Genomic DNA, 11,508 nt, shown 5'->3' on the forward strand with positions numbered 1-11,508 from the left:
ATTCTGTGTATGTTATTTCCTAATAAAAGTGGTGCTATTTTCGTCTCTGATAGATGAATAAATGTATTTTTATTTGTCTAATATATTACTACTATTCCAAGAAATCATCTTTGATTACTTCTGTCCCCTACTCCCAACGCTACATAGGCCACCTAGTCTTACCGGATATCCTAAATATATATCTCTTTAATCTCTCCCTCTTTTCTATCTATTCCCAGATAACTTCAGTACCCTCATAATTGACCTCCAGTTTCATTCTTTCACATCCCTCCTTGCTTCTCAGCCATCTACCTTCCATTCAATCATTCATTCAACAAATATTTAAACCCCTACTAATCTTTCTGAAAAAAAATCAGTCTTCTGTATGCAATGCAAAAAATCAGTCTTCTGTATCCAATGCAATTCATCACAGCTCTGTTTCTAATAGAAACAACCTAATAGTAGACTCATTAAGTAATCTGTGGGCCATGGGTAAGAGTGAAAATGAAGCAGCCATAAGAACAGGAAAAGAAAACAAAAGAAGAGGGGAAAATAAGAGGAAGCTTTTAATGTACTGATATGGAAAGATCTCACCCAGACAAAGAGTAAGGTGCACAATAGTAAGTACGGTGTGCTGTCATTTGTGTGAAAGGAGGTTGAGGGATACAGATTCACATATTTTTGTGTTTACGTATATTTGCAGTACACGGCTCTGGGAAAATATGTAAGAAATGCACGCAGTAGTTGTCCGAATGGAAGATTATCAGGTAAATGGAAAAATTTTCACTATATACTCTGTTATTTAGTTTTTGAGCCATGTAAACATGTCATCTATTAAAAAAAATAGTCAATCTGACCATACCACTTTGCTACTTAAGTTCTTCAAGAATTCCCATCACTTTTCAGAGTAACATTAACCTAAACTTCAGAGCCGAATCTCTCATGCTCTAACCCTGGACTTTCTCCTACATTTCCATGAGCCACATCATGCCACTTCATCTCTGTGCAAACGATGTCACTGTTCAAGGATCACCTCCTTCAGGCCTTTCCTGCCTGCACATCCCTTCCCAAGCTGGGTCATGGGCCCCTTATTTGGGTCCCTGTGATGAACACCTCTATCTGTCCTAACAACTGACACACACATACATATACACACACACAGTATCTTAATTCCGAGTTTTCACCTTCCCTAGATCCTGGGCTCCTTGGGAACCAGAAATAAATTTTTCATTTCTATAACCTCAGCATGGTGTGTGGTCCACAGCAGACACTCATAAAATCTTTACTGATTGAATGGGTGAGATCGTGACTATAATGAGGAATTTATAATTTGACTTATTCCTAACTATAATTATAAAAATTCTGTTTAATTTATAGCATAGTTCCAGACATAGATTAACATGTCAGCATCATAATGAACCTATTTAACAGACTCAGCTCAAAACTGAACTAGGTTTATGCATTATTATCACTCTACCCTAAGTATCTGGGACATGAGGTTCCTCAGGTCTAAGAAGAGAAATCAGAATTTTAAGCAGTTCTACAAAGAAGTAGAAAAACTGAAGACTTTAGACAAAAGTTTCAAGAGTAGTCTTAAAATGATTAAGAGGATCTAATAAAAGGTTTCACAATAGACTTACTAAAAAAAAAAAAAAAAAAAAAAGCTTTCCCTGCAGCAGACAAGTAGGTCCTGTTATGAGAACAGCTGTTCAGCCCTCAGCTCAAACACAAGGCCCACAGGCAGGTGTGCCCATCGTACCTAATGAATTTTTACAATTATCTAATTTTTTTCATCCTCCCTCCCTCAAGGTGAGTACCAACAATGGTAATACAATTACAGGATCCACTGTGGACTCTTGGCCTAGTTTTTTGTTTCTTCTCCTTTCATTAACCATCAGAGATAGCCAGCACCGAATAAGCCAAGTTTCCATTCTGGAGGCGACAGACAAAAATAGCCTGTGTTGCACTCAGTGGATTATAATTTCTCATTTACACTAATGCAGTAAAGTTTTCTGTCCTACAAATGTCATATGTCATTCTAGTGAAATCCAGAGCATCAAGTATCTCACGCTGTAGGAGCCGAAGCCAAAAAAAAAAAAGGGACCATTTTCATCAAGTCTTCATTGAAGGTCCAGATTCAAACAATCTATTCCGCCTGGAATCCAAAGATGAGATAAACCCACTATGCCACACCACAGCTTCTGCCACTGCCACTCAAGCCAGAAACATAAGTCTAGAATGGCTCTGTTATTCATCAGAATAACAAAACCACATTTGGGCCACACATTTAGGACAAGAGCAGTGGGCATCTGCTACTTTGGTCCACCTAGCACCCAATCCCTTACTTCTTGTAATAGCACAGTTCCTTTCAAAAACCACCTCTTAAACTAAGTGGTGGAGCTGGATGGCTCGACTCTACCTCCTATGACGCAAGCCTGGCCAATCATGGCTTCCTTTTGACCACAGAGATGTAATCAGGGATGGGTCCATGAGCCGATCAAAGTTCATCTTAGAACTTTTGCTGGAGCTACCAAAAAAGGGGGAACTTATTCTCTTGCAGCTATTTTATCAATGTGAGAAGAGACATTACCTGAGAATGGAGCCAACATAGAAGAAGAGCCAAGAGACAGCCAAAGAGATAGACCCGGATATGCTGGCTGAGGCCCTGGATCCAGCTGTGTCTGGAGCTATATTTACTCTTGAACTTCCCAACTATGAGAGCTGTAAATGTCCCCTTCTCCACTTTTTTCTGCTTAAGCCAGTTTTAATTGTCTTTTTATTTCCTACTGTAAGATTTTTGTCTTACACACAAAAATGAAATAAGCTCATGTGCAACTCTTCTGCATAGCTCTTCTCCTCTTTCCCTCTTTCCTGTCCTCAAACCTAACATTAAAAGCTAAAGCTCATGAGAAAGCTGGGTGAACAAGAGAAGCATGTTCTCTGGATCTGTCCACAAACTGCTGCCTTATCTATCAATACTTATCTTTTATATCATTCTCTCACCCTATTGCCTCTACAGACACTAATCACAGATGAAACAGAATTCAGAGTTTCCTCCAGCCCTGAGATTTATGATCCCATTAAGCCTCAGCTGCCTCACCTGTAAAGTGGGAGATAATCTCTCTCACAGGATTCTTGAGAGGAAGAATACAGCAAAAGATTATACAAAAGTTTCTTTTAAAAGTATCTGATATAGAGATTTAAAAAGATCTAAAAATGCTTTCAATGTAGAATAAGATATCAGACAACTTGGCCAGGCACAGTGGCTCACACCTGTAATCCCTGCACTCTGAGAGGCCGGGGGGTCGGGGGGGGGGGGGAAGGATTGCTTGAGGCCAGGAGTTCAAGACCAGCCTGGGTAACATAAGCAGGCCCCATCTCTACAAAAAATTTAAAAATTAGCCAGGTGTAGTAGCGCACACGTATAGTTCTAGCAACTCAGGAGGCTTAGGTGTCGGGAGGCTGAGGTGGGAGGATCACTGGAGCCCAGCCTGGGCAACAGAGCAAATCTCTGTCTCTAACCAAAAAAAAAAGATAGACAACTAGACAACTACACAAATATAAATAACACTACGTTAAAAAGAATATAGAAGAATATAGGGGCCCAGTACCGTGATGCATGCCTATAATCCCAGCTACTCGGGAGGCTAAGGTGGGAAGATCAGTTGAATCCAGAAGTTCGAGACCAGTCTGGGCAACAAAATGAGACCCTGTCTCAAGAAAGAGAAAACAAGTTGCCATCAGACAGAAAAAATTCTATAGCAATTTAGAGGACAGAAAAACTACTTCCTTATGGAAGACAGGTTTCATGAAAGAGATGGCATTCAACTGTGTGTTAATTCCCAGGTAAGGATTACCTGATCAGAAACATCCTCAGACAGAAATCAAAACTGACTTTACCTATGCCTACAGACATGCCGCTTCCAATTCTGGCATCCATGATCCTAAATGCTTTTTCAAACATGTATCTTCTAAAAGATACATGGAGATTAAAACATTTTGCTTCCTTGTTACAAAATAATAAGCTATGTAGAAAACTGTTAGGATAATTTTCTCAATGACAATTACATTTTTTAACCAGAGGGAATTTAAGTCAAATTTTAAAATATCTATGTTGTTTCCCATAGCTATCGCCTCAAACTCCTAGGCTCAAGTGATCCTTCCACCTCAGCCTCCAGAGTAGCTGGGACTACAGGAGCACACCACCATGCCCAGCTAAATGTTTTTATTTTTTGTAGAGATGGGGTCTCATATGTTGCCCAGGGTAGTCTCAAACTCCTGACCTCAAGTGATACTCCTGCCTCACTCTCCCAAAGTGTTGGGAGTACAGGTGCGAGCCATTAGTGCCTGGCCCTCAGATGATTCTTATTACCATAACTTCTCAGTGAAACTGTAGATTCCTTAAGGGTAAAGCCCAGTGCTGCTTACTTTTTTGTGTCCCTCACCTTGCCAAGTGCTCATTATATGAATTAAAATATTTAAAAAAAAAAAACCCTCACGCCTGAAGTGTTACATTAAAAAGTGTGAAAATGTCACTCCCAGAAAAACTTAGATTATACTTCCCAGAACACACCATGCACTTCCATGCTACCCTTCTTGGAATGCCCTTCAATTTGACCTTCCATCCTCAGGTCCTAAAAATGTCTCCTCCATAGCTCTCTGGGAGGCCGAGGCGGGTGGATTGTTTGAGCTCAGGAATTCGAAACCAGCCTGAGCAAGAGCGAGACCCCGTCTCTACTAAAATAGAAAGAAATTAATTGGACAATTAAAAATACATAGAAAAAAAATTAGCCGGGCATGGTGGCGCATGCCTGTAGTCCCAGCTACTCGAGAGGCTGAGGCAGGAGAATCGCTTGAGCCCAGGAGTGTGAGGTTGCTGTGAGCTAGGCTGACGCCACAGCACTCTAGCCCAGGCAACACAGTGAGACTCTGTCTCAAAAAAAAAAAAAAAAAAAATGTCTTCTCCAAGGCCTAGTTCAAATGTGACGTTTTCTTCAAGGCACTACCTGACTTGTCTGGGAAGAATGAATCCTTTCTTCCTCTCCAAGTACTCTGTACATACTCCTCCTATAGAATTTTCCTTCCAGAAAAATGATACCTACATATGAGCGTGTATGTGAGAAAGAGACAGAAAGAGATAGAACACCTACCAGAGTGTAAATGCTACCAGGGTAGCGAATAGGTCATTTTCTTTTCTGTACATCCAGCACATGGGACAGAGTCTTATATAATATGTGCCAAATAAACATTTGTTGACTTAAACCAAATAAACAGAAAACAAAAAGAAAAAAGATGCAGAACTATCCCTATGACCATTTACCTCTCTTGCAATATTGGACTTCCCAAATTTAGAATAAATGGCTGTCAGACCAAAGTCATCTGCACATGAACAAAAACAAATGAAACCAAGGAAAGCAGAGATTAAGAACTGCTTCCTACGAAGTCATTCGTCTTGGTAACAAAGTTACTTCAGGTTCAATCATCAGGTTAAGAGTCCTTGAAGGCTTGTAGGTCTTCTCACCAACGACTAATTGATTAATAGATTGAGATTCCCCTAAACATTATAGAAAGTGAATATAAGAATTGGCCAGGCCGGGCGCGGTGGCCCACGCCTATAATCCTAGCACTCTGGGAGGCCGAGGTGGGCGGATTGTTGGAGCTTAGGAGTTCGAAACCAGCCTGAGCAAGAGCGAAACCCCGTCTCTAAAAAATAGAAAAAGAAATTAATCGGACAACTAAAAATATATAGAAAAAATTAGCCAGGCATGGTGGCACATCCCTGTAGTCCCAGCTACTCGGGAGGCTGAGGCAGAAGGATTGCTTGAGCCCAGGAGTTTGAGGTTGCTGTGAGCTAGGCTAACGCCATGGCACTCTAGCCCGGGCAACACAGTGAGACTCTGTCTCAAAAAAAAAAAAAAAAAAAAAAAAAAAAAATTAAAAAGAATTGGTGAAAGATGATCCCTACTGCATTCACAAAACCACTTTAATAGGGATGAAAAATATATGTTGTAAATGTAATTCAAAAGATGCTGCCACCCATATACCATTCTAGAACCTACAGGAAGATGGAAAGGAAGAATGAGGAATGTTCAATACTGGCCAGAAGGTTCTAGGCAAAATTTTGAGACTGACCAATGTGTATATGCACATGAGACAGTTGCCCTATTAGTTACAAAGTAGACATACAGAAACAGGGCTTTCTTCTCAGAAAGAGGGAGAGACTGATTATCAATCATCATCAAGTTAGAGAGGAATGAAAATCAAGTATGGCCAATATACACAATATATAAGCAGTGCACAATATATAAAACAGTAATCAAGACTCCTCACCAAATAAAAGGTAAACACTAATAATTCAGGGCATCCTCTGAGGAGTAACAGGAAAAAATGTAAAGGCCAGAATTACACAGAATGGAAAAACTAGAAGCCCAGCTACCAAGCTCCTACACTGTATCCTAAGAGACTAAGTCATGGTCCTGATCCTACCATCTTCACAGCACACAAGCATCTTTAATAACTGTTACTTCAGAGTAAACACACACCACGATAGCAGCATATGGAAATACTGAGGGGAGAGAAATGGAGGACGTCAGGTAGACCTGACCTTTGGATGTAACCTCTCACCTAAGTCCTGAACTTGGTCAGAATTAACCCAGAGGGAAGAAATGTGGGATGAAAAGGGATTAGAGTGTGCTAGGCATACAAGAAGGAGCACTAGTTTAGCACTCAGAAAACCTGGTTTCTAGTCCCAAAAGTTGTTTCCGCAAATACACCAATATGCAAAGTACCTGGCAGATGGAACGAAGTAACAGTTGTTATTTCTGTTATTACTTATACATCCTAGCACCTAACACATCCAGGCATTATGCAAAACATATATAAATAACAGTAATAAAGCAACTACAGTTGGTTTTCTCCTTCCTATGTGCTAAACTGCTAAGAACAGCAGGATAAGTAATACAAGGCCTTGCCCTCAAGAAGCAGAGTCTATTGGAAGAGACTACAGGTAAGAATACAACCATTTTGGAGCCACTGAGACCCAGGGTCCTGATTTCTTCAGTTAATATTTGAGGAACTGAGAATTTAACCCCATTCTGTCTGACTAAAAATTCTGAGATCTTCATCAAGAGGAAAGGGTAGAGGGAGGAAGTAGTAAGGAGTAAGAACTAAATAAGGAACAACAATCCTCCATTATGCGGAGCCCCAAGATCCAGCCCGCCTTCCAGTGGTGGACGGAGGAGGGACGCCTCAAATGGGATCGGCAGGTGCGCGATTTGGGTGTGGTTATAACCTTTACTTGCCTTCGTGCCAGCCCCTTGCCTTGCCCATTCCAACCCCGTCCAGGAACCCTGCAGCCCCCATCCGCCTCAGAGGAATCTAAGAAGCACCTTGGTGGGTGCGAGCGGCCGCTCTCCGGGAAGTGGGCCCGGGGCGTTCGCCTCCCGTGAGTATCGGTGCGCGGCCGCCGAATTGCCAGGGGCCCCGGGCCGTTGGGGCGTGCCGCAGCCGCAAGAGCCCGCGAGGGACGCCGCGCCTTCACCGGTCCTGGCCTCCTCGCTGCCCGCTGCGCCGCACAGCAGCACGAGTAGGGGCAGCAAGAGAACGCGATTGAGGCCAGGAAAGCGTCCACTAGCCGGCCCTAGTGCGGGCGCAGCCATGTTGTCCCGCAGGCCATGTGACCCGATGGGTCACGTGGTCTCGCCCTCCTTAAAGGGGCCGAATCTTGGGCTGACTTATAAAACGGCCAGGAAAATTACTCTCCACCTTTCTCCAGGTACTTCCCCTTTGGAGCGCTCCTGCTTGGATCAGCTGGCGTCAAAACGCAGCAAAACTCAAGGCCTTCCACAGACTGTGCGCTCCTTTGTGATTTCTTGGTTGAAAAATGACAATCAAATTTACTGGGTATTTGCTAAGTGCCAGAGTACTATGCTAAGTACTTCACTTTTAAAAATCTCATTTATTGGGGGATGGACACGCTTGAATCTCTGACTTGGGTGGGGCAAAGGCAATATACGTGACCTAAACATTTGTACCCCCTGTAATATACTGAAATTTAAAAAATTTTTTAAAAATCTCATTTAATCCTCACAAGGACCCTGTAATAGTGGGTTCACAGAGCAATTAAGCGGCTTGCCCAAAGTCACATAGGAAATAAGTGTCAAAGTCGAGGTTTAAACCCAGAGAATCTAACTTTAAACCGTGAGTTTTAACCATTCTGCACTGCAGGCAACTATAATAAATAAGTTTCCTCTAACAGGAAATAAACAGGAAGATAAACGTGTCGAAGGACACTTCACCAAGGGGTACAGTAAGGAAATCCTCACTGTGGGGACATGTACAACAGTGCTTCTCAAAGTGTTGTCCCAAGCCAGCACCATCAGCATCACCTGGGAACTTGTTAGAAATTCAATACAGTACTGAATCAAAACTCTCTGGGGACAGGACACAGTATCTTGTGTTTTAACAAGCTCCCCAGATAATTCCAATGCACACTAAAGTTTAAGAATCACACTATTCTATCTATAGTTTTGTGAGCAAACAAAATGCAAAACAAAAACAAAAAGATGAAGAGGGACTTATAGATTAAAGATAACACAAATAACCAGCTGCAATATGAATCTTATCTAAATACTGATTCGAACCTGCTGATTTCAAAATTTTTTAGATAATCAGAGAAATTTAACCACTGAACCAAGTTATGATATTTGATAAAATTACAGAATTACTGTAAATTTTGTTTTTAGGTTTGTAGGAGTGATAATGGTATTTGTGGCTATGTTTTTTAAAAGAAACCCTTTCTTTGAGGTGTATGTATTGAAATATATATGAATAAAAAGATATGCTGTCAAGGATTTGCTGCTTATAAAATGGGCAACGGGGGGTGGCTAAAGATGAAGCATGATTGGCCGTGAGTTGAAATTATTGTAGCTGTTTGATGGGTAATCTGAGTGTTTATTGTACTGTTCTCTCTACTTTAGTATATGTTTGAATTTTTTGATATAAAGAAAAGTCCTTTTCTCCTTGTTGAATATTTTACAGTTTGCCAAGAGCTTTCATGCATTTTCTCACTTGAGATTACAACCAGTTGGCAAGAAATCTATTATTACTATATCCATTTCAAAACTGATGAGGCTAAAAGATCAATGCCTTAACTAACGTTTTACATATTAACTGTGCATATTCCAGGATCCAGGTCAAAGACAACCTTTGTTCGTCTTTTTCAAAAGGTCAGTCTCCACACATGCTGTGTTTAGCTGCCCTTCAGAGACCTGAACTCCTTTGATTCATGGTCCTGCTATACCACTAGGCTATAAGCCCCATGAATGTAAGGATCTTGCCTATGTGTTCGCCACAGTATTAGCAAAGTCAGACAAAGACCTGGCACATAATAAGCACTGAATGTGAACATTTATTGAATTAATGGATAAATGAATGAATGAATGATCGTTAGCTCTTTCTCTTAAAGGAAAGCAAATTGTTGAGAAAATAATACAGATTTTGGACTCAGAAAGAGCTGTGGTTAAAGCTGGCCATTTACAAGAGGTATGACCTAGGCAAATGACATCACCTTTCAGAGCTTCTATTCCTTGATGTATGAAATGGGGATAATAATCATGCCTCCTTTTAGAGATTTTATGGGGATTAAATGAGACAAAGTTTGTGAAAGGCTTAGCCTGAAGTCTGACATTTAACATATCTCAAAAAAAGTATGCTATTATTAACAGTCATTATCAAAGACAGAACTTTGTTGGTTCTCCAGGAAGATCATTCTCTGTAAACCCATTATATGTTAATAATTTCTTTTGGTTCCTAATCAATGAAAACACAGAAAATATTGATGAGAAATCCCTCGGTGAGGAAGCCTGTGCTGGAAATTAGAGTTAAAAGTCCAACTCAGCGATCAACTCTGTACAAACTAACATCTCCCAATTGAGCCCCTTCTGCATTTTGTGGTGTTCCTTGCCCCCTCTGTCTAATGAAGCTGGATGAAAGACTTTAGTCCTAAAAGTGACTTGTGTGCTCACTGAACAGCAAAGAGGCCAGCACAGCTACAGTGGAGTGAACACAGGGGGAGTAAAAGGAAGGGAGATCTGACAGATAACAGTGCCAGATAATGTAGGATTTGGTAAGCTTTTACTCTAAGTGAAGGTTGGTCCCATTAGACACCTGACACTCTTCCTGCTGAGTAGGACCAATTTCGCTGCCAGGTTAGAAGCTCCTCTTCTTGCCTACTGGTCCCTGAACACAGAGAGACAAAAGCGCCCTGGTGGCAGCCATAGCTTGTAGTTCACTGGGACCTTTGCTGTGTCCATAGAAAGAGAGCACCTCTTTGAGAACCAGCACCTCCAACTCTCCAGAACCCAGAGTTGCAGGAATGGGAGAACAACGTCCGCAGTGGGTTAGTAGGAGTGATAGTAAGTAGGGCCACTTCTATTTCCACCTCTTGGTTCCCAAACCCATGTATTCTTTCTACTTGGGGACACAGTGCCATATAGACGTCTCTGATTGAATGCATATACTACATCCTTATAGGAGGCCCCATCCTTGCAGAGGCTCACCTCCAAGCTGGCGTTCCTGCTGTGCCTTCGGTAAGCCATTCTTACCCTTTATGAAGCTAGCTGCATGTGGTCGGTATTGTATGAGATAAAACTATTGGATCCCGTGACCGTGGCCTACCCTTGCATCGCCTTCGTGATGAAGTGGGTGCTCGGTTCAGGTGCTATATTGTGTGGAAATATATGCCTGTGGATCAGGCATTCTGCAAGCACCATTCAGACAGTGACATTGGCTGGGGCTCTTGGCTTTGGCACAGGTCAAAATTTTATCCCCTCCTCAGTTGATGGACATTTGGCTCAATCTGGCTATTATAAATAATATCGACATGAACATTCATGTACAAGTTTTTGTTTAAACGTATGTTTTCATTTCTCTTGGATATATACTATCAGAGGAGTGGGATTGCCAGGTCATATGGTAACTCTATGTTTAACCTTTTGAGGAACTGCCAGACTGTTTTCCAAAGTGGCCGCACCATTTTACATCCCCACCAGCCATGTATGAGGGGTCCAATTTCTCTATGATGTAGTTAATTCTTGCATCTCCTTTACAGTAAAATCTTTCTCCTTTATGAGGCCCAGCACAGCCTCAGCCAGGTTATGCTGACATTCAACCCTGGTTATAACCTGGGAATAAAAGAATAAAAACCTTCAGACTATGAAAGGATTACATGTTGAACACCAACATTCTTCAAATAATAGTGCTTCAAAACATCATTAAGACCAGTGTGGAATGTGGAGGCAGCTGCTGCAGGAGGTCGAGGGATTGCCTTTTGAGCAAAAGTCCTTTGCAGTATGCAGTATCTTCCCACGTAGGGGAGATTGCTGGTTCTCAATGGGGAGGCCACCTCTGCAGGCTTCCTTTGGGCGCCCAGGGGAATCTGCAGAACCGCATTTCTCAAGGGCATCCACCTAGATGTCCCTGTCCCACATTTCAGGTCCCAGGTTTTTCCAGCCAGATCCCTGACTTTAG

At 41.7% G+C, this 11,508-nt stretch overlaps 1 protein-coding gene across 1 annotated transcript in view; it reads right to left on the minus strand.

Annotated features, from left to right (window-relative positions):
• The window catches only part of SUMF1 (sulfatase modifying factor 1), a 116,258-nt gene extending 108,584 nt beyond the window's left edge, over positions 1-7,674 (minus strand). The window contains exon 1 of the mRNA XM_012647269.1: positions 7,368-7,674. Within this exon, the coding sequence (XP_012502723.1) occupies positions 7,368-7,637 (270 nt within the window). The 5' untranslated portion in view covers positions 7,638-7,674. The remainder of the gene's footprint in view (positions 1-7,367) is intronic.
• Between the last annotated feature and the right edge of the window lie 3,834 nt (positions 7,675-11,508).

Source organism: Propithecus coquereli, unplaced genomic scaffold (genome assembly GCF_000956105.1).
Source record: "Propithecus coquereli isolate 6110/MARCELLA unplaced genomic scaffold, Pcoq_1.0 Scaffold107, whole genome shotgun sequence".
NCBI lineage: Eukaryota > Metazoa > Chordata > Mammalia > Primates > Indriidae > Propithecus > Propithecus coquereli.